The 27,888-nt window shown below is 47.7% G+C and overlaps 1 protein-coding gene across 3 annotated transcripts in view; it reads left to right on the top strand.

The window, feature by feature from the left end:
• The window catches only part of XPNPEP1 (X-prolyl aminopeptidase 1), a gene marked incomplete at both ends in the record, with an annotated part of 52,811 nt that extends 25,674 nt beyond the window's left edge, over positions 1-27,137 (top strand). Inside the window, 18 exons of one of the 3 annotated variants that reach the window (XM_080694695.1) lie at positions 2,597-2,660; positions 3,780-3,884; positions 5,585-5,677; positions 5,995-6,138; positions 7,765-7,860; positions 9,935-10,016; positions 11,409-11,619; positions 13,020-13,109; positions 13,648-13,698; positions 14,767-14,825; positions 14,953-15,030; positions 16,847-16,918; positions 18,601-18,661; positions 20,117-20,186; positions 21,024-21,197; positions 22,605-22,681; positions 23,804-23,902; positions 27,009-27,137. In XM_080694695.1, coding sequence (XP_080550821.1) covers positions 2,597-2,660; positions 3,780-3,884; positions 5,585-5,677; positions 5,995-6,138; positions 7,765-7,860; positions 9,935-10,016; positions 11,409-11,619; positions 13,020-13,109; positions 13,648-13,698; positions 14,767-14,825; positions 14,953-15,030; positions 16,847-16,918; positions 18,601-18,661; positions 20,117-20,186; positions 21,024-21,197; positions 22,605-22,681; positions 23,804-23,902; positions 27,009-27,137 — 1,755 coding nt within the window. The remainder of the gene's footprint in view (positions 1-2,596; positions 2,661-3,779; positions 3,885-5,584; positions 5,678-5,994; positions 6,139-7,764; positions 7,861-9,934; positions 10,017-11,408; positions 11,620-13,019; positions 13,110-13,647; positions 13,699-14,766; positions 14,826-14,952; positions 15,031-16,846; positions 16,919-18,600; positions 18,662-20,116; positions 20,187-21,023; positions 21,198-22,604; positions 22,682-23,803; positions 23,903-27,008) is intronic. The other 2 variants (XM_080694696.1, XM_080694697.1) reach the window with 2 other exon arrangements.
• Between the last annotated feature and the right edge of the window lie 751 nt (positions 27,138-27,888).

The raw sequence follows: 27,888 nt of genomic DNA, 5'->3' as shown, positions 1-27,888 counted from the left end.
TGACATTTGCTCTGAAATGTTAACTATGAGAAGAAGCTAGCCGTGCCATGATCAGAGACGGCAGCCTTTGTAGAAACAAGAAAGAGCATGTACAAAAGCCCTGAGGCAGTAATGAGTTCAGGGTGTGCAGAGAGCGGAATGGAGCTAGTGTGGTTGGAGAACTAAGTGGGAGTGAGTTCCCAGAGGAAAACAGGCCAGATCAGGGTTTGAATTTTATCTTAAATATGCCAGGAAGCCATTGGAGGGGCTAAGGAGGATGACAGCGTGGTGTAATATAAATGTGTTTGCCTGTGTGTGTGTTTTTGAGACATTCCCTTCTAGTGTGTGTGAAGAGTGGATTATAAAGTCCAGGCAATGGAGACTTGGACTGAATCCTGTTACTAGAGAGAGAGAGGAGTGGGGGCCTTGGAGGAAAAGCCAGTGGTGGGCTTCTTTGTGCCTTTCCCTGGCATGCTTACTTTAGGTCCTTTGCAGTGCTCTGGGAAGAAGTGTGTGGGCTTGCTTTACCCGCTCAGTGGTGGGGAAGGAGAGTGACAGGCCCAGCCCTGAGCTGGCCTCTGCGTGGCCTGGTGTGGAGGTGAGGCCGTGGCCAGGCTCCCTCAGCAGCGTCTTCCTGGCATGTTGACCGCTTAGGTCATGTCTGGTTCTTGCCCCAGACCTCCTCTGGGTCCCAAACTAAACATGCCTGTCTGCTGCTAATTCCACCTCCCCTCATGGAGCCTTGCCCTGCCTTTCCCGCGGGAGCTCTAGAGCGACTAACTGTGGTTGTCTACCCCCCCTGCCCCGGCTCTTTTGGGTAAGGTGAGGCCTCCCTGGAGAACCTTGTCTCTGAGTGCAAGTCTCCCCTGTGGGATCGGCACCACCTTCTCAGTAGCCATCACGGCTTGCCTGCTGTGCGACAGGGCGGCAGGCCCCAGTCTGTGGAATTGTGTTGCCAGTTAAGAGCACTCTTGCTGCAGGTTCCCCGCGTGCCCAGTGACTTTTAGCACGAGAGTCCCTAAGATGTCTCCTGATGTTCAGGAAGAAGAGATTAGGTACCCAACTTCTATTGCATACATGCAGTGCTTTCAGGTTTCTGGTGAGTTTTAAACATTAACATACTGTCCTTCCCACTAGTGCTTTTGTTTTATTTTTTACAGTTTGCACCTAATGCTCACTGGGTTAATAAGGATTGTAGAGTTTGTAAATGATACTCATGCCATGTCTTTTTGTTTCCTTGGGCCTGTTTGTTAAGTATTCTTTATGTTTTGGGGATAAAAATGTGCCTGTGCTTGCATTTAGCCGTTAGAGTGGGCAGTTTTGGAAATGAGGCTGGGCCTTGCTGCAGGCAATGCAGGGGGCCTGGACTGGAGGGCGGCCATGACCAGAGCTGCTCCTGCACCCTGGTTCTATCTGGCCACCCTCCCAGCATCTGCATCTGTCCTCCCTGGAGGGCCCTGGGCTGGTCTGAGGCTGAAATGCGGCTGCCTTGGTGAAAGGGCTAATTGGCACCACATGGCAACAGTGGCACACAATACCTTTTCTCCTGGTGACTGTCCCCAAATGCCTTGAGCTCTGGCTAGCAGCCCCCTTCCCCACCCTAAGCATTCTTAACCTTATTGGGTCCTTTGGCTTGGGAGAAACCCACTAACTGTAGGAGAAGCAGCTCTGGACGCACACAGAGCTGGCCTTGGATCCTGGCCCAGTCGGTTGTCAGTGGGCAAGTCGCTTAAAGATAGTCTCCGGAGCCTTTGTTTTCTTTGTTCTTTGTCTTATCTTGGAGACTCTTCATAAAGGCAGGAGATAGGTGTCATGTGTGGGCAGCCTGGCATGGAATTCAGAGTCAAGGGTTTGGAGCTGACTCCCTGGGTTCCAATCCCGCCTCTGCTGTTTACTTGGGGCAAGTTGTGATTTAAACTGTCTGTGCCTCTCTGGCTGTTACCGGAAGTTGTACTTGATGGCCTGCCCCTCAGCCGGGCAGGAGAGCCCTTTCCTTGCTTCACTCCCTAACCCTTTCCACTCCTGGGCCAGGGGATTCTTGGTCGGAAGGTCCTGGCTTTGGATATGGTGTTTCCTTTTGCTGAAATTTGGGTTGCTGGAAGCATTTCCGCCCCTTCCCTAACAGGAGGGGACAGTGACTGCGTGGGAGAGACTGGTAAGCTACCTCGGAGGGACTCAAACAGGAAGTTCAGAGGCAAGCTAAAGTCTAAAGAGACTTAAGGCAGGGAATCATTGGCACTTAAATCAGACATTTAGCACTCCTTTCCAGAAAAATACCAGATGCCTAAATGTTAGTGATAAGGGAGGGAAAAGGCTATTAGTTTGCTTTTTGAGGAAAATCTTATTGAGGAAAGAGCTGTTTTTATCTGTTTCTCTTTTCTTGCTTTATTGTCCAAATGAAGAAATTAAGGCTAAAGGAGATAACTCTATTAATCCTTAGTCTTCTGCAGTGTTCTTGCTAATTTTTAAAAGAAAAATATTCAGCTTGCCTTTTTAGCCTACTATTGCCAAGATTTCCCAACCTTTGAGACCCACTGGGTCGGGCACAGGCCTTAGCCGCAGAGAGTGGTGGGCACGGCCGACTGAAGTCTAATTCCGCTTCATCTCTGCTTTCCAGAGTGAGTACATTGCTCCCTGCGACTGTCGGCGGGCCTTTGTCTCTGGATTCGATGGCTCAGCGGGTGAGTTGCTAAATTCTCTCTCTGTTCTTGCCCGTACCTTTGTCGGTCTCTCCAAAATAGCTGAACCAAAAAGGAAATGTAAACCAGTGTTCTTGTTGAGCCTCTGCAGAAAGGCGTAGGTTCCCAGCTCAACACAGTCACCTTTGGGTGACCCTTTGTTCTTCTCTGTGCCTTTTTTCTCAAAGTTAAAAAAATTATTTATTTAAAAAGACATTTTTGAACTTTTTATTGAACCTGACATACATAAACAGAATCGTATCAGTTAAACTGAATGTGCCTTGTCACAAGCACCAGCAAGAGGTGGGACTATAGTGGTACCCCAGAACCCCTGACTTAGCGTATTGGTTCTGTATATATTTACCTAAGTACATGGCTTTTGGTTTCTCTGTTTTCACTGTTGACTTAAATAACAAAGGGCAATGTTGAGCTCCACTAGTATCCTGCACTAACTTTCTCAAACTGTTGTGCCCTTGAGATTTCCCATCAAGCTGTCATCCCTTAGGCCAGCTGGACGAGGTGCCAGCCCCTGTCCCCTTGCGGGAGCGCACCTCGTTCTGGGTGGAAGTGCTTGTGTTGGTTGGCGTGTTGGGAATGTTGGGATTGGTTTTGGCTGACACCTCTGCTGAGAGCTCTGGGATTTCCAGGCCTTTGGGAATGGAGGGCAGCTAGAGGTAGGAACTCCCAGTTAGTGACTGCAAAGTCACTGTGGGGACCCAGGATCTCATCAGCCTGTCTTTGGGAAAGGTTAAGCGCCTCTTTTGGGGTGTTTGGAGCAGGAAGTGGCTGTGACCATCAAGCAGGGACTGTTCCCACCTCTGTCTTATTGTTAGGAGACAAGACCTTGGCCATAAGCCCACAGTCCCCTGTTGTTCCGGCCTTGACTTCTGCTGCACATGTTGGGTCCTTTCTGTGCAGACCAGATCCCTAGCAGCCTGGGCTTCTCACTTTTTCTTTCATAGCTGGTTGTTGGTGGCATTGTTTTCTTGCCTGGAGTCAAGGCCCACCTGCCCCCTTCCCCCTGGGACTGGTGCCTGTCACTGCTCTAGCCTGCCTGCTGCCATTTGTGCAGCTTCTGGGCACTGGGCAGAAACCTCTCTTTTCTTTGCTCCTTCACTGCAGGCACAGCCATCATCACAGAAGAGCACGCAGCCATGTGGACCGATGGGCGCTACTTTCTCCAGGCTGCCAAGCAGATGGACAGCAACTGGACGCTCATGAAGATGGGTGGGTAGTGGCGTGGCTAGCCTCACCTAAGGTGCTGTGGTTTAGGCGGGGACCATGGAGCCCCTCAGCCTCCTGGATCTTAACCTTTTCATGATGTCATGGGCCCTTTGAGACCCTAAGGAAAACCAAGCAACTGCTACATTTATACCATTGCACACTCAGTTTTGGAGGGTCTTGCTTGATGAGGGCAGGGGGCTTCTCTCAGGGCCAAGGCTCAAGCTTTCAGGTCTCTTAGCACTTGGGGTCATCGGCCCATGTGTTAAAGTAGGGCTGTGGCTGCTCTGGGCAGTGACAAGTTGTTTCCTTCCAAGCCCCTCTCTCGTTTGCCATCAGCCCTCTGCGTAGGTAGACGGTGGTGGTTTCGCTGGCCAGTGAGTTATTTACCCCCAGCATTTTGCCAAAGATCTCTCTGCTAGGAATTGATGTGATTTCATTGTGCAGAAGTTGTACCAGGAGCCCTAAGAAAAACTGTACTAATAAAGTGGCTTGTTTAGTGCTTTATAAAAAAATAAGAAAGAATCAAATAGCAAAATAAAACCCCATGCCAGTCTCCAGGCAGCTTTTAGAACTGGATTCATGAGCTCATTTCTTTATAAGCCTTTGAACTTCCTTTTTGTGGCTCTGTGATTATATCAGTAGTTAGTAGAGAAAATATTAAGGATAAGTACCGTTTTAGAGAATGGGAGCTTTTACTCTACATATGCATATATTTTATCAGGATGTTAATTGGCTAACAAATCTGACTAAAAAAGTACACATTCCAAAGATACTGGCTAGAGAGAGAAGAAATATTGGCTTGATTAAAGAAAAACTGGACTGTAAAAATTTTAGTTCTATTTTGACTCTTAAATATCATGAATTAGCTGGGCATGGTGGCTCACGCTTGTAATCCCCGCGCTTGGGAGGCTGAGACAGGAGGATCACACAGGTTCAAAGCCAGCCTCAGCTACTTAGTGAGGCTCTCAGCAACTTAGTGAGACCCTGTTTCCAAATAAAATATAAAATAGGGGTGGGAGTATAGCACGGAGGTAGAAAGCCTCTGGGTTCCACCCCCAGTACCACCACCAAAAAGAAAAAAAAAAATCATGAATTATGTTTCATATGTAGAAACAAGAAAAAAAGGCTTATGTGCTCTCAGGATTTGGGAAGCCCAGGCCATGCCAACCATGATGACTGCAGGCTCTTGTACTCTTGGGTAGTCTTTGGAAAGGTTTTTTTTGTGGCCAAGAATGCCCAGCACTGCAGTCAGGCCGGCTGTGGGCAGGGGCCTTCTCTCTGTGACCTGGGCCTTGTAGATAGGGAAGGCACTAGTGGCATATTGTCCCTTCTTTGGTGTGTGCTATTAAGGAGGCTCCCAGCTCCCAGCCTTCACCAAGTCACTGCCTGAGTGTTAGGTGATCAGTGGTGGGAAAGTGACCCAGTGCCGGGAGCTGATCTTTGTCACAACTGTATCTTTGCAGAGCAACTAGGACAGTGGTTTACCTGGAGTTGCGCCTTTATCCCACCCTTATATTAAGCTCTCCTTACACACCATCTGACTCTTACCCACTTGCTTATGTAGCTTTTAGGATTAAGGGGGTTCAGACTATTCAAGTCCTGCCAACCTACCTTTAAAAGGGCTTTTTGTGGGGACCCTGCTCCATGGAGGTGCTGAATTGCACTGTACTGGGAATTGTTTCTCATCAGCTTTCCCTGCTTAGGTTTGAAGGACACGCCGACTCAGGAAGACTGGCTGGTGAGTGTGCTTCCTGAAGGATCCAGGGTGGGCGTGGACCCTCTGATCATTCCTACAGGTGAGTGAGCTTGGTCCCTCTGGTATGGGCAGGGAAATGGCTTCTAGACTCCTTTCCATTCTCTTTGTTTCCTGGTGGGATGTAGAGCGTTTGTTTATTCAAGTCACCAGCCTGGCTTGAGTCATAGTAGAGGTCAAGGTGAGGAGAAGGGTTGTGGTCAGAGGCAGAGGAAGGCCTTGGCTGGTAAAGATGTCCTTTTACAGTTCATTGCCCTGCTTGCCCCTCACTGGGTCCTGGGGGCCAGGCTTGCAAGGCCCTGCTGCCTGCTTCAGGGAAAATGGTGTTCAGTCCATGGCCTGCCACCTGTGTCTTCTCAGATTACTGGAAGAAGATGGCCAAGGTCCTGCGAAGTGCTGGCCACCACCTCATTCCTGTGAAGGAGAACCTTGTGGACAAAATCTGGACAGACCGTCCTGAGCGGCCCTGCAAACCCCTTCTCACACTGGGCCTGGATTACACAGGTCAGAGCTGCAGCGGTGCCCACCTGGCCCTGTCTCCATCCTGACCTCGCAATCAGGGAGTGGGAGCTGATGGGAAGGCTTCGTTCCACATTGGCCTAGAAGGCCTTTGACACAACAGGGCCTTTATTGGTTTCCACGGTTGCTACCAACTTGCCACTTACCGGCTTAGTCCATGAATGCAAGGCTCCTCTGCTGGTTTTAGGGTGCTAAAAGAGCTGAGTTTTTCACCCTATAGCTGCTGCCACTCAACTGCACCTGATCCTGGAGATAGAGCCTAAGGGTTTCTAAGATCCATTTCTTTTCCTTCTGTTAGAGTCGTAGGTTCACCTTCAGGCCCCGCCCTCCGCCTGGTACCTTCTGCTGGGCGTAGGTGGCTCTTGGCCTGTGTGGTAGTGCTGGGTGAGCAGCATGTTCTGTGCACCCTTGTGGGAGACAGAAGTGTGGATCTGTGCAAACAGTGGAGGGGAGGGAGAGAGCTGGGCGGTGGGGCTGCAGGGAGGGAGCCCTGCTGGAGAGAGGGAGAGGTGGATGGGGGATGTCTGGAATGTAGGCAGATTGCCCAGAGGGTCCTGGGAAGAAAGCATTACAGCTCACACTCCTTGCCAAGTTTTAAGCAGCATTTTTGAGCTGATCTGCAAAGCAGGCCTGGGTGGTGGGGCAGCCCCCAGTTGGCTTTCCTGTGTGACATCTCACTGGAGGGTATTATACATTGGGGAGGGTGGGTCTAGCATGTCCCCTAGGGTCAGCTAAGTATTTTCCATCAGCATGGTTTGAGTTATTTTATTTTTTACCTGAATCAGAGGCTCCAACCTGTTGCTGTAGGAGAAAGGGAAGCATATGCTGCTGGTAAAGCTTTTGTTTTGCAAATGTTTGCATGCCTACTGTGTGCAGGACACTGTGAGGTGCTGGGTAGCCCTGTTCACAGGTGGCTGCAACCTGAGTTACAAATGCCATGGTGGTGGGTGGTTGTGGTGGTAGTGGGGTGGGTTTCTCTGCTGTTTCATCCCGGAAGCAGCCAGGAGGCCTTGGGTGCTGTTAACAGGGTGAGCGTGATTTGGAGGAGGTAGTCACACTGAGGCAGGCCACAGGGAATTCCTAGGTCTGAGCACTGAAAGCAAGTCTGGTGGTCTAAGGAACATAAAGTAATATTCCTCTGACTTGTGAGACTGGGTGAGTTCTCTCTGCTGGGTGGTGTGTTCATGTTCGAGCACAGCTTCCTCTGCTTCCTCTATTGCATAAATCTTTATACAGTAGTGTAATTGATTGCTAGTTTAATTGTCTTCTCATCTAGATTATAAGCCCCATGAGGGCAGGGGCAGGGTCTAGTCCAGAGCTGTAACTGCAGCCAGTGACCAGTGTAGTCCCTGGCAGGTACCTATACCTGGCCAGTCTAGATGCACAAATGAGTACGTTTTGCTGGGGAGACACTTGGCTCACGACAGCCAAGTGGCTTTTTGGAGTCATGCTTCTTGTGCCGGGCTTGGATCCAGGCCTCCTGCCTGTGTAAGCAACACGCTCTCTGTCAGATGTGGTGTTGGGCAAGAGTGTTTGGGGTGGGTGTTTTCATTTGGCTCCTGAGCTTCCTGGGACCAGAGCTGGAGCCATAGGCACGTTTGTTTCTTGCAGGCATCTCTTGGAAGGAGAAGGTTGCAGACCTCCGGTTGAAAATGGCTGAGAGGAGCATTGTGTGGTTTGTGGTCACAGCCCTGGATGAGATTGCGTGTGAGTACTCTGGTTGTACTCTGGTTCACTGGTTGGGTGTGTTACTGGATCTCTCCTTTGGGTCTTTGGGAATCTGTGTGTTCATGCCATTCACTTTGAGCACCAGGGAATAAGCAAAAGACTTTCGCCAAGTGGGTATAGGAGATGCCAATTAGGATGAATGAGAAAGAATTACAGGGCATAGGAAAAGGGACCGTAGCCTTGCCCAAAGCAGTATTACAGCCAGGGGCTTATGGCAGATCCATGAGTGATGGCCACCTCAGGCCCATCTCTAAGGACTGTGACTCCTTTGAGGAAGGACATTTCCTCCAGACATTTCCTGTTTGTCAGCCTCTCCATGGGTGTAGAAGTGGGATTGTAGGCTGTATTTTTTTTCTTTATACTTTTCCTATAGTTTTCTAAGGGTTTCACAGTGAGAATGTTCTAGGAATGTTTCTACCTCAGAAAATTCAGGAAACAAAAGTTTTTCTCCAGGCCCTTTGATATAGTAGCAGTTTCTTGATCTTTAGATCTTAAACTGCCCCCTGCAGTTGTTGAGAACCTTCTGCCCCTTCTAGAACCTGAATGAATCCGATTGAAACTTCCTATCCTGTCTCTTGTTTTCTGACTGGATTTTATTCAGGATAACTGAGAAGGAGCACTGCTTTTTATTGGAGAAAGAAGACCCACTACTTACTTCTTATCTCTTCAGTCCCATCTCATCTCTTTAACCTTCCAAACTTTTGTCAAATGGATCAGTGACTTATATCCCCAGTTAACAACTCCAGCATCAGAGAGCTAGTTTCTCCCTTTGAGTATATCAAACACAAAGCTAGTTTCTCTCTTTTAGTATATCAAAAACACATTCCTACTATTGAAAATGCAGAGGAAATAGAAGAAAAAAAGTCACTTATTTTTTGTTACCCAGAGACAATCAGTGTTAATATTTCTATGCCTATATCATTTTAGAGCCAGTTTTTTAATGTATCTGTAAAATTTAAACATACATATGTGTAATTTTAAGCATTAAGTATTCTATTAAATGGTTATACCATAATTTATTTACCCATTTTCCTATGGACAATCTTTGGATTATTTTTAGCTTTCCTATAATAGATTATAATGTTACCACCAAAATCCTGATTCATAAGTGCGTATGTTAGTTTCTGATAATTTTCTTCCTCCTCTTTCTGGTTGGCCTTTAGGGGTGGCATTATGAGTTGGAAGATATGTATATAGTAGGGTTTTTGACCCATCTTATCAACCTTTGCCAGCCCAGGTGCTGTATCATTTTTAAAAAGTACTAGGTACTTTTGCCTTGCTGCTTTATTTTGAGAAGCTGTTCTTATATAACAGAGGAAGCACTTTTGGCACTGGGGCTTTTTTGCCCTCTGAACCTCCTGAAAGCAGGCATTGGGAGCTGGAATCCCTGGGACCAGAGCTGTGCCTCTGCCGGTCCCTCCAGTTTCTCAAGTGTTCAGTGACCTTACCAGACCCCGGCCCTGGCTAAAGATGGGCCCTCCACCCTTCCTGGTAACAGGGACTGTGGGTGGCCTACGGGCTCTGGTTTCATTCATGGGACGCAGCCTCATGACTCACTGCTTTTCTTCTGCCTCTGAGGGAAGCTCTGCTTCCACGGGGCTCAGAGGGACTCTCCTTCGCGCCCCTTCCTTGCGGGTGAGTTTCAGTGTCTCTACCCCAGCTCATTTGTCTCAGAAGGAAGCAGTCCTTGCCTCCTTGCCCTTACTGGGGAATGTCGGGGTGTGTGGCAAAGCCAAACCTGGCAGGCACCACCAGATGGGTCATCTCAACTCTGGTGGGCATTTCTCTGTTTTCTGTGTAAGAACTCTGTTCCGATCTCAGGGGTATGGCCAGGGTATGGTGACATAAGCTTCAGTTCTGGTGCCATCAGGTGGCGGACACCAGCAGTTGCAGTTCAGAGGCGGAACCTGAGTGAGGCCCTGCCTCTCTGAGAGATGCAGGCAAGTCCTTTGATAGCAGCTGGATTTCATGTCGGAGCCCTGCCCTCTACTACCTCTCCAAACTTGCCTTCGGAGCCAGGCAGGTGACTGGGGCTTTGCTTTCCTGATTTTAGGGCTGTTCAATCTCCGAGGATCAGATGTGGAGCACAACCCCGTGTTTTTCTCCTATGCAGTAATAGGACTAGAGACGATCATGTGAGTGCTTCCCCTCCCCGGGCCTCCCTGCCCCAGCTCCTCCCGGCCCTTGTCCCTGTCCGGCCAGCCATTGCCTCAAGTTCTGCTGATGCGCTTCCTTTTCCCTGCCCTTTCCTGTTCCCTTCTTGTCTTCCTTAAGGGTAGGTACTTATTTATATCCCGCCTCTCTTTTAACCCCTCAAATGACTTGAAATCTATGAAAACATTTAAAGTATTGTGAGATTAAAAATAGCGAAATGAGGACAGTAGGACAAAGCTGCAGTGAGGTTACTTCAAAAAATTCCTGTGGCAAAATCTTGTTCAGGCCACACATTTGATTCTAGAATTTCTAGCAGACAATGCAAAGGGCACGCACACACACACACACACACACACACACACACACACACACACACACACACACACACACACACACACACACACACACACACACACTCAGTTATGCAATTCTGGGCCCCCAGTGTAAATAAACCTAGTCATTTTGAAGGTCAAAAATGACATGGGGAAATACCCTAAACTGTGCTTTGTCAAGTGGTCATTTTATCTTTTCAAAGCACGGTTTGTGGCCTTCCTGCCATTGTTCTTCTGTTGGATGGCATTTTCATTTGGACAACATATTTACTGAGTGCCTGCTCTGTGTACCTCTTCTCTTAAGTCTAGGTTGAAGGACACAGATAGGGTTTTGGGTTAGCGTTGGGAAGATGAGCACTTGTATTAGGGGCCTAGCCTAGACTGGGGATCAAAGGAGACTCTTGGGGGGAGTGCTATTGAGTCAGATATCAAGGATGAGTTAGGAGGGTGGTGGGTGAGGAAGAGTGGGCAGCCTGGGATAAGTGGAGGGAAGAGCATTTTTAGGAGTGTGTGTAGAACCTGGAGTGGTCCAGTGTGGTCAGAGCCAAAGTGTGGGGCTAGAAAGTGAGCAGGGGTCTTCAAAACACTAAATAAATAAAAAGGTCTGTGGTCTTACTTAGGAGTGTGGGCTCCTGTCCTAAGGACATTGGGGAGATACTGAGTGATCAGTCTTGTAAACTCTTTAGAATATTGTGACTATGAAAAACAGGATAGGGGGAGCCAAGCTCGGAGCCTGAGAGGTGACTGTAGCCGGAGCCTGGGTAGTAACTGTGCCAGGCTACAAACAGCTGGACAGATGTGGTGGGGACCTAGCTGTAGGGCCCAGGATCTTACTGGAGAAGGGATCAGGGGGTAAGGGAGGACAGTGCCAAGCTTTCTGGCTTTGTGGAAGCGGTGCAGGATGACACCACACGGGACAGGGAGCGCAGTTTGGGAAGGAAAATCTGCTTGATTTGGGTTGCCAGAAGATGGATCCCAGTGGGTGTGCGTGTCTTGTTCACCCCCACCCCTTCCTATCACCCACCTCTGGTCCCTCTGCAGGCTCTTCATTGATGGTGACCGCATAGATGCCCCCAGTGTGAAGGAGCACCTGCTTCTTGACTTGGGTCTGGAGGCTGAATACAGAATTCAGGTGCTTCCTTACAAGTCCATCCTGAGCAAGCTAAAGACCCTGTGCGCTGATCTGTCTCCGAGAGACAAGGTGTGGGTCAGCGACAAGGCCAGCTATGCCGTGAGCGAGGCCATCCCCAAGGTTGGTGGCCCCAGTCTGGCCTGTCCTAACTCTGTAGCCTCTTCGCAGATCTGTCTGTGGAGCAGAAGTCACGGGATCTGAGCTGTCGTCTTACTGTATGAGCCATAGAACTGGAGCCATGTCAGGGTTCTGAGGCCCTTTGAACTCACTGAGGCCTATGTCTGCTGGTTGTGAGAGGTGATCTTAGGTGACACATATTGAAATTTATTTAAATGCATTTGTTTCAGCATTGAATGTACAAAAGAAAATGATGTGAGTAGCATATGAGATTTTGATGCTGTGACAGATATTTAAGACAGAATAAAAAGTAAATAAGGGTGCAGGGGCCAAGGCAGCTAGGGCAGAAGCCATGCAGGTGTTGTGAGGATGCCTGGATTCGGGAGACCTTTTCTCCATACCTCCTTCCACCAGGTGCTTTAGCTAAGGAGACCTGAGGCCGGGAGCAGGAGCGTTGCGGGTTGTCAGAGATCACTGGGCTCTTGCTCGTGGTGCGAGACAGCAGACTGGTTGCCTCATTCTCATTGGGGTTTGCCTTGGTGGCTGGCTGCCAAGTGGCTTTTGGCAGACTCAGCAGTACCCGCTCTTCCACTGAGCACTGAGCCATCCTGGGAAGAGCCCAGGCCTGGCTTGTCGTTGAGCCCTTGTGTTTGTCACACTGGGCATGACCTCTAGCACGCCACTTGGTCACTCAGAGTTCAGAGTTTTATTTTCTTGACCCAAGTAGGGGTCACTTTTGCCTTCCCCATTGCATGAAGTATGTGATTGTGATTGTGTGTGTGTGTGTGTGTGTGAGAGAGAGAGAGAGAGAGAGAGGGAGAGAGAGAGAGAGAGAGAGAAGAGGGAGTATGAAAACAACTTGAGGGGCTCTGTACAAGTGCTAGGTAGGCTGAGCCCTGCTCCCTGTCATACAGGACTGGATTCTGACTCATCCTCAGATTGGAAGGGCCTCTCCCCACTTTCTAGGATCTGACCATTAACAGTGGCTGAGGATGCCCACTGAGTGGGACTACAGAGAGAGCAGGAGAACTCCCTCCTTAGGCCATCTGCACCTCAGACAGGAAAAAAGCCTCCTTTGTGCAGCGAGAGGGGTTATTTCGGTCAGGCTTTGGGCAGTTAGTGAACCCAGTCACCACAGCTACCAAGGCTTGGAAAGTGATATCTTGCCAGTGGCTGGCAGCCAGCATTCTCAGGAGCCGCGGAGGTGGGCTCTGAGGAGGATGCCTTGTTTGATGCTCTTTTCAGACCAGCTCTAGCTCTTTTAACTGAAAGGGGTGGGGCTCCAGGGGACAGCCAGTGGGGCCTGAGTGTGAGCTTCTCAAGTGATTTATCTCAAGCTCCTGGCAGGGTGCAGGGTGGCTGCCTTGGTCTGGCTGTTTCCCATCCGCTGCCTTTGCCCCTAGGATCATCGCTGCTGCATGCCTTATACCCCCATCTGCATTGCCAAAGCCGTGAAGAATTCAGCTGAGTCAGAAGGCATGAGGCGGGCTCACGTGAGTAGAGAGCGGGTGCGGAAGACGGTGAGAGGCAGCCGGATAAGATCTCTCTGAGCCCCAGTCTTCTCTCTCGGCCTTCCAGAGTCGAGGAGAGAATGAAATAAAATACTTGATGGGCTAGATCTTTACGGAGTGGAACAGGACACAGAGATATTGGTGATGATGGTGTAGAGGATGGTGAAGATGGGATGATGATGAAAAAAGGCTAGACTGTGTTTCAAGGCAGCAGGAGTTCTAGAAAGATCAGGGCCCAGAGACAGCTCTGGACATTTCTTTCCTGGCTCCTGTGGGGCAGGAGTTCAGCCTTTAGGGGAGCTGCTCCACACTCTGGTGCAGCCCTTCCTGCTTTGTGCCTCAGCTACTAAGAGCAGCCCTTTCTCTGATAAGGGAATTGCTGCAACTAGCTTCTAGGAGGTGTCCACAAGTAAAGCCCCAACAGCTGATGTTGTGGCCCTCCCCAGATTACCTAGGGCTGGGCTCTGAATCTGGCCATCCGACCTTGAAAGATAACTTAAAAATGTCTCTGTTTGTACAGATTAAAGATGCTGTTGCCCTCTGTGAACTCTTTAACTGGTTGGAGAAAGAGGTTGGTTCTTGGTCTTTATCCATCACATGGATATAGGTTATTCTGGCATATCTACATCTGACATATCTACATGTAACTATGGCCCCCTCCTGGCTCTGTTGTTATGCTGGCTAAGATCTTAGTCTAATTTTAGTGCTTTCTTGTGGTAGTTTTTTCTATAACTTTGATACATGCACACATATTTGGAAATTTTTTTTTTTTTTTTTTTTTTTTTTTTTTTTTTGTGGGTCTGGGAATGGAACCCAGGGGCATTGGACCTCCGAGCTACACCCCCTGACCTATTTTTTTTTTAAAATTCTTTATTTTGAAACAAGGTCTCACTAAGTTGTGGAGGGCCTCACTAAGTAGCTGAGGCTGTCTGCAAACTATGATCCCCCGTCTCAGCCTCCCAAATGCTGGGATTACACGCCCAGCTTATATGAAAATTATTAATTGTAAAATATAGTAGCAAGGAGGAAGAAAATTCCATGTCAGGGTGGATCCTTTTTGGGCTAGGGAGTTATTTTAAGTGGAATTTCATTATAAGGAAAAATGATTCTTATTATTACATGCAAGCTGATTTATTATATTTCCTAGGAATGGCTGTGTGTGGGGGTGGGTGGGTGGGTATTGAATCCAGAGGCCTTCTAACTTTGAACTATATCCCCAACTCTTTTTATTTTTATTTTGAAATAGGGCCATAAGTTACCTCTTGCTGGCCTTGAACCTGCAATTCTCTTGTCTCTACCTACCACCTACTGGGATTATAGGCATGAGCTACCACACCTGCTGCTTTTGAATTTTTAAACTTTGGTGCATTAAGTTTTGGGAAGTTTGGAGACATAATACTGTGAAAAAGAGTTGAGTTAAAAATTAAATGAATAGAGATCCTCTACTTTAGATAGCTTGGTGAGAGCCTTTGGAAGTTCTTTCCCTGGTAAATAGGAGACACCAGCTGTGTCCTGTGGATTAGACACTTGGGATGTGGGAATTGAGGAAAAAGCAGGATTTTCATGTTTTCCCTTTTAACATGCACGAGGCACCTGTGAATTTATCTCACTGGATGACTTACAAGCAATTTTCTCACAGGTTCCCAAAGGTGGTGTGACAGAGATCTCAGCTGCTGACAAAGCTGAGGAATTTCGCAGGTGAGGATCTGTCTGGGAGAGCTGAGCCTCCTGCTGGTTTCCCTGGCAAGTTAAATGAGGCTGGAAGGGCTCTGCTGCCCAGCACAGTCAAGAATTCTCAGCCGCTCTGCCTTTGTCTCTGTTGCAGGCAGCAGGCTGACTTTGTAGATCTGAGCTTCCCGACCATCTCCAGTACGGGACCCAACGGCGCCATCATTCACTACGCGTAAGGCATGCGGAGGAGCACGTGGCCTGGCCTTGCTGCTGCTTCTGCACAGGAGTCTGAGCAGGGGAGAGACACTATTTTACCAGAGGCCCCTGTGCCCACCTCTGTATGTCTGTTGAGACTGTAAAGTTAGGGAAATATGACCTTGGAGGTCTTATTTTCCCTTCAGCCCCATGCCTCTGCCTTTTGGGGATCTCTGCTTAGGCCCAGTATGGCATTCTCCACAGTGTTGTCAAACGCATGTCCCTCTTTCTTCTTTGAGGCTGCAGAAACCATCCATAGCCCTGACAGAATTTTTGAGTGTTTCCTTCTTTCTTAATGATGACAGGGTTCTTAGTGTACTAGTGCATCCATCTTGTGAGTGCGATCACCTCTGTATAGAAAGCCCTTCCACTTAGCTGATGGGCAGCCTGTTTTGGGGAGAGAGATAACAAAGCCCTCATCCCTGCCCCTGGGCCTGAAGACTGGCAGCCTGGTCTAGGGGAGTTTTTTCTCATGTGATTAAAGAGAACCCAGGGACCCACAGAGCCAAGCCTCCCTGAAGAGAGACAGGAGGGCTCTGCTGTGCTCGGGACTGGCAGGCAGAGCTGCCGGTGGAGATGAAGGGAAATGTAACTGCGTGCGGCTATTAGGCTGCAGCCTCAGCCTTGCCCAGCTCAGCCTCTTTGCTTTGCACCTCGAGTCTGTGCCTCCCCATCTGTAATGTGCAGTCAGGAAAAAAACACTAGGTCTTCTCTCTGGCTGTATCCGGATACAGTTTATTTCCCCTTCTTAATAATTGCATTTGGAGTTTTAAGTCTTGGGGCATATTTTGAAGCTATGTGTGGGAGATAGTCACAGATGTGACTGTACAGTTCTCTCACATTAATGCTTCCGTTCCAACATAAAAATATCAAAAGGATTTCAGTTTAACTCAGGATGAATTTCCTGGCTGGAGACTATCCTGGAATTTTTCATATGATTAAAGCATTAAAAATGTTCAAACCAAGGGGGGAGAATTAGCTTCTTCTGCATTTCTTCATGGTGGGCTGATAGAAGCCTTTTAGAGGCAGGGCGCTGGAGCTGGGCCCATGTTCGGTTGACTTTTAGTTCAGCCTGTGGTGTCCTGGTGAACTTTTGCTGGAGAGGGGTGGCACCTGCAGAGAGGAGACTTGGAATGCACTCATCCCTTTGGGTATTTTCCAGCACAGTGATAATTGTGTAGAAAATAGAATGAGGAAAGTGGGCCACTTTTTAAAAATACCTTGTGTTCATTTGGAAAAAGTGCTCTGGCAGAAGAGTATTAGAACCCATTCCTTTTCCAGCAGAATCCCTTTCGTTTGTTTCTCTCCCCCTGCCTGTCTGGTGGTCTCAGAAGTGAGTGGGGGGGCCTCTGAGGGAGTCGGGACAGGAGGAGGGACCTGGAGGCTGAGGCAGGGCCCAGGGTCCCCAGAGACTAACGAGGCTGCTCCTGTCCCCACCCCCTCCACTCAGGCTTATTCCTATTGTCTCTGTGGTTCTTTTTCTGATTTTTACAATTATCTCTTGAACACCTGTTTTGTTTCAGACACAGAGGTAGATATAAAGAAGTGTTATTCTTCCTTCTCCTGAGCTATTTATCGAGTTGGGGAGATAGGTCTAGAGAGCCTTTAAATAGTAGAAATTTAATCCTGGTTAAAATAACCAGTTCATTGGGGAACATTTTCTTTTGATATCATTTCAGACTTAAATAAGTTTTAAGAATAGCACAAGACACTCTTGTGTGCCTTCTTCTCATATTCAAATTCACCTAATTTGTACACTGGTGGAATAACTAATTTTTAATTGACTTTGTTAGGCCAGTCCCTGAGACGAATAGGACCTTGTCGCTGGATGAGGTGTACCTCATTGACTCGGGTGCTCAATACAAGTAAGTGAGCTGGACGGGGGTCGTGTAGAGCTAGACTCTGGATTCGAGGTGGTTGAGTGGGTAGACAGGCTGCTCTCTAGCTGAGAACACCCAGCTGTCCATCTCACTCTGTGTGGGCCCTGATAGACTCAGTCCTCCCTTGTCCTTTCTCTCACCCCTAGTTGAAATAGCCCAGTTGTAACTCTTTTCCCACAAAGAAGATTGTTTGATAGAAATGTTGAGTCCTTGGCTGGAAGTTGTTAAAGTACTAAATAAATAACTGAAATGAACTTTTGAAAAGCTTTAATCCCAGCCCGTAGAACTGCCCGCCAGCTCCCCAGCACTTTTGTAAGTAATAAGGGTTAATTTTGAATCAATGAATGAATGAGGAGTGAGGACGGCCTCTAAATTTCTGAATTTTCTCCTTCATGTCTCACTGTTTCAGTTAGTTGTTCGCGCATAGTTTCTCAGAAGAGAGCCCACGATTTGGCTGGGTCTCAGTAGGAACTCCAAGAAGGAGCAAGAGCAGAGACTGTTTAAACAAGAAAGATGGAGCAAGACCTTTGAGAGTTCCATTTTTCCTACAGCTGGGACTGTGGAGGGCCCAGTTATTACATGAGCTCAGCCAATTGTGATATAACCACAGCCTCACCATGGGACACCTGGGCCTGCAGCTAACCACTGATAATGGTGTAATCTCTTCATTTCTGAATTTTAGAAGGGTTCTGGGAGTTTTCCTCTCTGCATCAGGGATGTGGACCAGGGTCTCTTAAGAGATGTGTTTGGGTATTTTTAGTGTCTCTGTGCAGTAAACCCCTTGCTTTCCTAATAGGAGGAAATGGATCTTGGCCCCCTTTTTTTTTTTTGCTAGAAATAGCTCCTGTGTACTTTATCCTCCTCTCCCATAAACCCAGTGATGGTGTCTGTCATGGAACAGTCTTCACGTTGTAGACCAAGACTGTGTCAGGGCTGAGTTCACACCTCCTTCATCAAGCCAGCTTTGCAGCCATACTTTACCTCATTTTTATAACAACTTTATTGAGATATAATTTACATATCGTTCAGTTAATGCATGTAAGACATAAAATTAATTTTTTATATATGCTAATTTGTGCAACCATCACCACAATCAATTTTGGAACATTTTCTTTACCGTAGGAGAGACTTTATACCCATTAGTGGCCACCGCCCTTTTCCCTCTACTTTCTATGGGTTCTCCTGTCCTGGACACATCATATAAGTGGAATTGTATAATATATGGCTCCTTCCATTTAGTGTAATATTTTCACGGGTTACTTTATATTGTGGTGTCTTATCAGTATTTCATTCCTTCACATGGCTGAATAATATTTCTTTGTGTTATCCATTGCATTTTGTTTATTCACTTAGTTAGAGCTTTGAGTTCCTTTTACTCTTTGGCTATTATGAATAACACTGCTGTGAGCATTCATGTGTAGGTTTCTGTGTATACTTATATTTTCAGACCTGTTGGGTGTATATGTAGGAGTGGGATTCCTGGCACATATGGTAACTATGTTTCACCTTTTTAGGAACTATAGACTGTATTCCAGCGTGACTGCTCAGCTTTATATGCCCACCAGCAGTGTATGAGGGTTCCATTTTCTCCACACGCTCACCTGATTCATGTTTAAAAAAAAGGTTACCATAACTGAACTCGTTTTTTTTTTTTTAAATTTTGAAAGGGATGGGACTACAGATGTGACGCGTACCATGCATTTTGGGACTCCTACAGTCTTTGAGAAGGTAAGATGGAGGAAGAGACTCAGGAGGCCCTTTTCTGTGTTCCTAAGAAGAGCACTGCTTTCATGAAGAGGGCTTGTATAAATAAGTAAAAATCACAGGTGGCATAGTAAAATCTGTCATTTTTGTGGTTATGTTTATCTGCTTTTTGAGGTCTTTTAATTAATTATTGGGGGGTAAGACATTTGGAGATGTTTTAAAAGCATTCTCTTGGCAAGGCAGGCCAGGTTCAAGTTTAAATAGCTTCGTCCTTCTCTTGAGTCAGGAACTCTCTTTGGGGATAAGGGAGTAGTGAGACATATGCTTTATAAGCAGCATCCAGATTTGATTCTGAGCTATGTTTTTTTTTTCAAGTTCAGTGTGTCTGCTACACACTCACCTCTCAAGGAATTTTTGAAATGGCAGACGCTGTCAATTTCTGGTGTTACAGGCAGGGAGAGGGAAGCAGAGGTGTGAGTTGGAGAGGTGGGGATTGGGAGCCTGGAGACCTGGCTTCAGAGCTCTCTGCTGTTTGCTGGCTCTAGGATCTTGAACAAAGCACTTAGCATCCACAGAGATGGGGGGAACAGTTCCCACCTCCCATGCTGGTTGTGTGAAGTTCCATGAGCCAGCGAGTTCCTGGATCTTAGTCCCTGCTCGGCGATGCTGGTTGAGTCTCTGAGTGAATGTGTCTCCCCACCAGAGCTCCTTTGGGAGGAGATTATCCAAGGAAGGGAGTGTTCTGTGATGCAGTGGCCAGGTTTCCTAGTCTTGGTGCCTTGCCCTGTCCCTTTGTAGTCACCAGCACCTTATTTAGAAGAGTTTAGGCCTTGGATGCAGGAGCCCTGTGATGTGACTCTGTGCAGTGGAAAGAGCCTCACACCAGTCCCAGACCAGACTGAGGAGTGTAGAGTTTTGGTCCTGCTTTGCTCCTTACTGGGAAGCCGCCAGCCTTCCAAGAAGTACTTTTCTTGCGAGGGCAGTAGGGGAGACCCTGAGGAGGACATGGCGGTGAGGAGCCCAGATGCCTGGCTGTGAGGCCAGATGCCACTATCAGGGGCTGCCACTTGGCATGCTGCTCAGTCCCTCCGTGACTGGGGAGGGCGACAGGACAGTGAAGAGTGGGATTGGGTGTACGCACTGTCAACAGTAGTGAGGTCATTAGTATTTTTTATTATTTTCTTCATCCTTTCAAAAGCTCACATGACATAGAATGTATCAGAATGCTCATTACATGGTAAATCCTGTGGGTCATCTCTCTGAGGGTGCATTTTTACTAAATTTAATTTCAAGATTTCTGAACAATTGGCCCATGGCTAGGCTTTTTATCTGCTAGATTTTTTTTTTCCTTTTCATTCCAGTTTTCTCTGTAGCATTGCTAAGAATTTTTAGAGGCACAGTTTTCTCAACTACCAGAGAGCTATAGGATTGAAATGTCTGTCCCCCTTCTGCAACGTGCCCCTGGGTTTTTTTTGGCAGGAATGCTTCACATATGTCCTCAAGGGCCACATAGCTGTGAGTGCAGCCATTTTCCCGACTGGAACCAAAGGTAGGTGGTTCCTTCTCTCACACGGCAGGCTCTCTTTCTCCTTCAGGAGGTGAACATGTCCAAGTTTGAGTGGATCACATGCCCTTCCCTTTGCTGTGTCAGCCCCTAGTCTTCTGCAGGCCCGCCAGGGAAGTAGGGGCGCCAATGGGATGAAGTGTCTGGGTGCACTGACCAAGCTCAGCACAGCCCCAGGAGCAGGCTTAGGATTAGGCCTGACCTCAGCTGCTCTGCTCTACTCTGACCACATGTGGCATTGGGTGGCTACCAGCAAGGGCAGACGGGAAGGCCTCAGGGCTCAAGTGGGAGTCGTACAGCCTCCTGCCGCAACCCTGGGCCAGTGCTTCCTTTGATGACCCTTGTTGGGATTTATTTGTTTTACTGCTTTGCTGGAGGACTGGTGGATTGTGCATTGGACTGGGAAGACCTGGGCCTTGAATGTGGGCATGTACTCAATCTCCCTGAGCCTCAGTTTTCTTGTCCATCCTTCCTGCCGTCCTGCCTGAAGTCTAGTTAGAATCTCATCTTTATAATTCTGAAGACTTCGGGTCCCAGAGCTGAGGAGGGAGTATCTGAGTCACCTAATGCAGCTTGCCTCTGTAGCAGGTTCTGTCCCTGTACCAGCACCCTGGACAGGTGACGCCTAGCTTCAGACTGCTCTGACCGGCTCCTGAGAAGCTCTGATTGTTAGAAAGTTTCTTCCTTGTGCTGGGCTGGAATCTGAACTCTCCAGGAACTTTTACCCATTGGTTTCAGTTTTCTCCTGGAGCCAAACATAATAAATCTAATCTCTAAAGTGCTCCACAAATACCATCAAGTGCCTCTTTATGTGTCTTTCAGGCCACCTTCTAGACTCCTTTGCCCGTTCAGCTTTATGGGATTCTGGCCTGGATTACCTGCATGGAACGGGACATGGTGTCGGGTCTTTTCTGAATGTTCACGAGGGTCCTTGTGGCATCAGTTATAAAACGTTCTCCGATGAGCCCTTGGAGGCGGGCATGATTGTCACAGATGGTAGGTGTTCCTCACATAGGGGTCATACAGGGATCCCTGAGTCTTTGGGACAGTTCTGTGTTCTTATTTTTTGTTTTAAATTAGGTTGGCAATAATGTCCCCTCCTGAATTAATAGCAACTGCAAAACCAAACTTTTTTCACTCTAAATGGAATACATATTCATTTTAGAAAAAGTGAGATCATGGAACAATGTAAGAAGAATAGGAAAATCACTTGTAGTCCCACCACCCAGGGAAAAGACGATGTTGTATTTTACTGTGGTAGCTCTTTTTTATATATATAGGTAGAAATTTAAAAAATGATCAAGATCGTAATGGACATACTGTATTCTGCTTGCTTATTTAACATACAGCCTTTCTCCACCTGTTGCCCAATCTTTGTAAATATATTTTAGTGTCTCCATCGTTGTGTCATGTGATGCATGAGTACACACCATGCTTTATTCAGCAGAGCCCTTGTTCATAACCTCAGGGTCTGTACTGTCCTGTATCAGGTGCCTGTAGAAATGTGGCCATGTGGAGGCAGGCATCTCTGGGGTCTCATCCCTAGATAAGGGTGGGCCTTTGCCTGCCTCTCCTCCTGTGAGGCGAGGTGGTCATCCAGAAGTGAAAGTGTCTCTGTGTGCAGCTTCACTGTGGGCTACTTCTTTTTTTTTCTTCTTCAATTATTCATAAATTTTCTTCAAAGAAAAGCAACTGGTACCAAATTACAATCATTTTCTCTACTTTTGTAAATCCAGGAATACAAGTGCATTTCATAAGTAATTCTTCTTTATGTAATTTTTATTTCAAATAGCCAAAATTAGAACTTTTAATTTAGTTTTACAAGTTCCAAATTACTAAACGGCAATAGGAAATAATGTGTACAAGAAATGCAGTGACAAACATAAAAAATGAAAACTTTTTCCAGCTGCAGTTTTAGAAATAATGAAAGAACAATTAATATTAAATTAAAAATCTGGGGGAAGTCTTTTTATTAGGAATCATTATTTACCTCTGAATATAAAGTTTTTTTTTGAAGATTTAAAAGAGTTTATTAAAAAGATAGAAATACAGAAGATAGTTACAGCCTCATGTTACCAGGTAACATGAGGGGGTTGTTCGAGCGAATTCACCTGAATATAAAGTTTGAAAGTCAAATTTTCTGGGGCTGGGAACACAGCTCAGTGGTAGATTTAATCTCCAGCACTGCAAAACAAGTCAAAATATTAAGTTCCTAATTTTAAAGTCACTGCCCCCCAAAAAAGTTTTACATATAAACTTGAAACCAGAAAAGTTAAGGTTAAGTATAAATATTAATTTTCACTAAATTCAGAATTGTTCCAGAAATATATGATACAACAACTTAGAATAAACATAGCAGAAGAGCATCGTATTGGGGTCATTGTGGCATTTTGTTTGCTTTAGAGCCAGGGTATTATGAAGATGGGGCTTTTGGGATTCGCATTGAGAATGTTGTCTTGGTGGTTCCTGTGAAGACCAAGGTGAGTATTTATTTAAAAAATTTTCTGTTGTAAGAAAATGAAGACTTTTTGTCTTCAGAGCCAAGAATGTTCTATTCTTGGGCCCAAATGGAGCTTTCTTAATAGAATTTACTGTACTTCCCTGCCAAGCTAGGAAGAAAATCCTTAGTGAACTGGGGCCCCAGCTGTTCTCATGGAAACCCCAGCTGGCCCCTGCTTGATGTGATTTGAAGCTGTTTTGTAGAGGCAGCTTGTTGTTGTGATGTCCCCTCTGCTTGTTCAAGGTGCCAATTCCCAGGTCCTGCCAGGCCCTGAGTCATAGTGTCCGGGGCCCGAGCCGGGTGGCTGGGAGCTCATTACCCTCCCCAGATGATTTTATCAGGTAATGTTGAGGAAGCCTGAGTTTTATTATGAGCCAGGCCTCATAGACAGTCCAGTACAAGTGCTTCACCCTCTCCCCTGTCAGGGTTACCAAGAGGCTGCAGGGTTAAAGCACAAGGCTTTACCTAACAAGTCATTTGCTCCACCCCTCTGGTGATTATGCAAATGAGCAGCCTAAGGAAAGCAGCTTCCTAAGGCTGCAAGGAGGTTGACACCCCCCCACCCCCCCCCCACCCCCGATCTCTTTCTGCACCTGGAAGTCACTGTGTGTGGAAGAGGCCTTCCACTTCATTCCCAGAGGCCCACCAGGGAACAGAGGCCCAGCACATGCTTTGTGTCTGGATAGACAGCTGTGCTTCCACCCAGTGGCCAAGGCTGACCACGTAGCTGATTATTGAAAATAAAGATTTGGGTTCCTTATACCCCAGCAGAGTCTTGAGAACCAAAAGCAGAGGGGCTGTTGAGCCGTGACGCTATGGCCTGCTCCTGCTTTGTTAGCTTTGCAGTCCTGGTGCTGGGGCTTCTTGGTATGTTGGCTGGCTGTCCCGATGGTGCAGGCTTGCCAGTGGGGCAGCTCTTGGAAAGGGGCGTCAGCTATGTTTATGCCCCTCGTGTGCCTGTGGAAAAGGGTGACCAGCTAACCACTTCTTGGCTCTCAGTTATATCTGGCTCTGAGGAGTCCAGGCCAGGTGGAGAGACCTTGTGATGGTTAATCATGGCAAGAGAAGAATAAAAACTGCTGTTTTCTTTCTTCTCCTACAGTACAATTTCAGTAACAGGGGAAGCCTGACCTTTGAACCTCTAACCTTGGTTCCGATCCAGACCAAAATGATAGATGTGGATTCTCTTACAGACAAAGAGGTAATGTGGAAGTTTTGGGGTGCAGAGGAGGGCAGTGATAGGGGTGGCGTGCACAGCTACCCTAAATTCTCTTCATTTTATTCTCACTTTTGTGTGTGTGTGTTAATGGGGATTAAATTCAGGCATTTTTACCTCTGAGCTACACTTTCTAGCTCTTTTTATATTTTGTTTGCAAATAGGATCTTGCAAAGTGGAGAGTCTTGCTCTATTGCTGAGCCTGTCCTCCAACCTGTAATCCTCCTGTTTCAGCCTCCCAGGTACTGGGAGCACAGGTGTGTGCCACCATGCCCAGCCCATTCTCACTTTTTAACTTAGAGGTGGAGGCCAGCTGAGTCTGAACGTCTGTGGTCTCCTGAACACTTGGGGCTCTTCCTACATTGGCTGGGTGTCCAGGCAGTGGTCGTCCTGTTCTCTCGGCTGTGGGGAGGAGCAGTAGGCCATTGCTTTTGTGGAAGAAATAGCTGCACTGCTTTGCTATAGCTGCACTGAGATTTGTTTAGCAAACACGGGCCCATTTGTCTTCCCTACAGAAAGCCAGATGGATGGTGAGGCCCCTTGGCCACTGCGCGTGCAGTTTGTTTTCTTATGTTGTGTACAACATTAAGGAAATGGGAAGCAAAATCTATTTTATGTCCAGTTTTCACCCAGCTGAGGAGGGAGGTAGTGCTGGCCTTTCTGTTGCTGCCGTGGTCACTTGGGCTGTCTAACCCTTTGCAAATCCTTGGACACAATAGTGCTCACTTATCAAGCTCAAAGGATTACAGGTTTTAAACCCCTTCGGAACCTAGAATAAGTCCCCAGGCTCGTGAGGCAGGTGAGGTGGCAAGCTGGGGGACCTGAAGTAAGGCTGGAGGGATCAGGCAGGTGGTCAGGGTCAGGAAAGAAACAAGGTTCAGAAACAAGCAGAAATAGCACTGGCAGACAAACTAGTTTTTAAGCCAGGAGTTTGGAAGCCAGGATACGAGTTGCAGAGCAGGCAGGGGTCAGAGGTCCCTGAGAAGGCAGGTGACTGCTGGGAGCCAAAGGCAGGACAAGCGGATACTCTAGGAAGAGGTTTTGTGATCTCTGGAGGCAGGGCCACATCCTTCATGGGGCCTGACTGGGTCTCATTCTTGGCACTAAGGGAAGGACCTCCAGGGCCCAGGAAGCTATAGGATAGGCTGCTGCTAGCTAGAAGCCTCTTCTGCCTTTTCCTACTCACAGATGGGCCAGAGAATAAAGTCATCCTTCCCTGCCTGGCCTTCCTCTGCGTGGTTCACCCCAGCATTCTCACTTAAGCAGCCAAGAGTGGCCTGTTGATACTGGTTTTTTCAGCTTGTAGGGAGATACAGCGTGAGAAACAGCCTGTGAGCAGCCTGGTGACAGGTGTGTCTTCATGGCTCTGCTGCAGCCCCCACAAGTGATGCCTTAGGTGAAAGGGATAAGAACACATGGGCATGGGAGCCACCCTGCTTACAGGCCCTGTGCCCGGAGGAACCAGTGCCTGTTATAATTATCCTTGGACATGGCTTCTATTTGGGGGATTATAAATAAGTTTCCACAAGTAACAGCAGTATTTAACATACCAAGCAAAGTACTATATCATTTGTTTCTTTTTGAAAGAAGGTCCCTTTTCTATACACCCATTAATAAGTCTGATATTTAATCTGTCTGCAGGGACAAGACCCCAGGCTTCTGTCCATTGGGCTTCCCAGTCTGCTCTTACAGTTGCTTAGGGAGTTTTCAGGTTGGACTGCATTCCATCATTTGTCACCAGATGGCAGCAGAGGACCTTGGTTAGACGTGAATTTGCACAGCTGCAGACTGTCAGGGCCTTGGGCTATTGCTAAGGACCCTCTGAGGCTGTTTCGATGTCCCCAGCCTCCCAGCTAGCCAAGAGGGCTCTAGGAGTGTCCCTGTGCCCCAGGGCTCCACCAGGCCACTGCTGCCTTCCTTGCTGAGCTGCTTTGGAAGAGGGGTAGGGAGGCTGCTTTGTAGCCCTGCCTGGCCTTGCTGCCCATACATAGCAGCTCCCCTGTATTTGACACCTCTCCCCCTTCTCTCACCTCCCAGCAGGCTAGCAGGCTCTTATCACTGGAAGTCCTCTGCCCTGGCCTTCAGAGCCAGGTGACACCACCATTCCATCTCTGTCCTCATCCATTACTGCCTCATAAGCCCATCCCGAACCCTTAGCCAGGCCTTAGTACCAGGCCCAGACTGCATTTCCTAAGCCTTCTCCTTCTAACACCACTGTCTTTGTGAGTGGAATGGGGTACCGTTGCTACAGCCGCTCCAATGGCAGTGCCAGTCTCAGCAGTCTTGCCGTAGCAAGGTTATGGTCAGGTTCGTCCTGTGGACAAGGAAGGAAGTGGCTTACTGTTTTCATGATAAAACTTGCTTTGTTCCAGCCTTCTCCTCCTACTCCACAAGGAGGGAGATTTTACCCTCTAGCCTGCTACAGAGCTTTGCCAGCAGGCCTAGTGGATCAGCCCTCACCCAGGTACCAGGTTCCATCAGCACCTTCCTTTTCATCTTTTTCTATCTCGTGGTGTGGTGGCACATTCCCCTCGGGAGCGAGGGTCTAGCTCACTCCCAGCCCTGTCCTATAGCACCGCAGTCCTTGACCATCAAGGACAGCCAGAAACAAGACCCACCTGGCTTGGCTGATCCTAGTTTATTCAGCCCCCTCGGTAGACATAGGATGGGAAGCTCAGCGTATTGCAGGACAGTTCCAAAAGGAGTCCTCAGAGCCACCCGAGGCCACAAGCCTGGCCTGTGGGTATCCCTTCCAAGGGTCCCCTCACGAGGAGCGCCTGCTCACAAGTTGCACTGCACTCAAGGAAGCCCAGAGCCATAGCTCCCACCAGGCATTTTTGGTTTCCTTGCAGTCATTGCCAGTCTGTAGGGAGTAGACTCTCCTGGAAGCTCTTTTTTTATGAACAGTGTGGCCTGGTCCCATCTATCTTTAGGAAGATAGAAGGAAATCGTGTTCTGAGCAGGGAGAAGGGCTTTGTGCACCTTTACTCTCAGCTGTGGTCTCAGCACACGGGCCCCTCCCTGCCGGCCTTTGCGGCCCATGTCATGGTGTGATGGTGTATAATACTGTCCTTCCTTCTTTCCCCTGTAGCTCGACTGGCTCAATAGCTACCATGAGACCTGCAGGGATGTGATCGGGAAGGAACTGCAGAAACAGGGCCGCCAGGAAGCTCTGGAGTGGCTCATCAGAGAGACGCAGCCCATCTCCAAGCAGCATTGACCTCCGCGGCTTTGTTTTGTAAAATGCCCTGGGGAAAGGAAGGAAGTGGTGACCCACCACCTCTCCCTTTCCTCCTCCTCCCTAACTCTCCTTTTTACTTTTAGACTCTTAAGGAGAACTGAAAATCTTCTTATCCTCTTTGATATTTTCTTGCAAACAGTCTTTTACGACTTTTTAATTGTTGAGAATGAACCAGAAATAAAATTGCTACACTGGAAGGAGAGTCCCCACAGAGCTGAAGACTTGGTGAGGGGAGACACCAAGCTCTCCGGCCAGCGGTGGCGAATCAGAGGGCTCCGTTGATGGTCATGTTCCAGGTGCTAGCACATCATTCACGATCACCCAGATGCTCATGAGACTATATTTATGATCAGTGAATAAAAATGGCAAAACTGCTTTTTCCAGCTCTCTTCCTTCCTCAGGACACAGTGCCCGGTCTGTCAGGCAAGCTGATACCCCGGGCAGCTGGCCTCTGTGCACGTTGTCTAGGGGGAGACCCAGGCCTCTCTCTGTATTTACTGGCTTAATTGTAAGCATTTCTTTTGTCTAGAACAACTGGTATTTTGGTATTTGTATCATCTCAAGTTTAAAAAATACATTTCAAATATGTTATATTCCAAACACAATTCTGTCAGGAGGGACAGTCTTTTGAACCCATCCTCCAGGAGTCGCCACCGCTCTCATCATCCTATTATTTGTAGACAATGTTTTGTAACACGTGTCCAGGATTACTGTTGTGCAGGCTTTCCCT

Source organism: Muscardinus avellanarius (genome assembly GCF_963383645.1).
Source record: "Muscardinus avellanarius genome assembly, chromosome: 4".
NCBI classification, from domain to species: Eukaryota; Metazoa; Chordata; class Mammalia; order Rodentia; family Gliridae; genus Muscardinus; species Muscardinus avellanarius.
The sequence above is the reverse complement of the archived record's forward strand: the minus strand, read 5'-3'. Positions and strand labels throughout refer to the sequence as shown.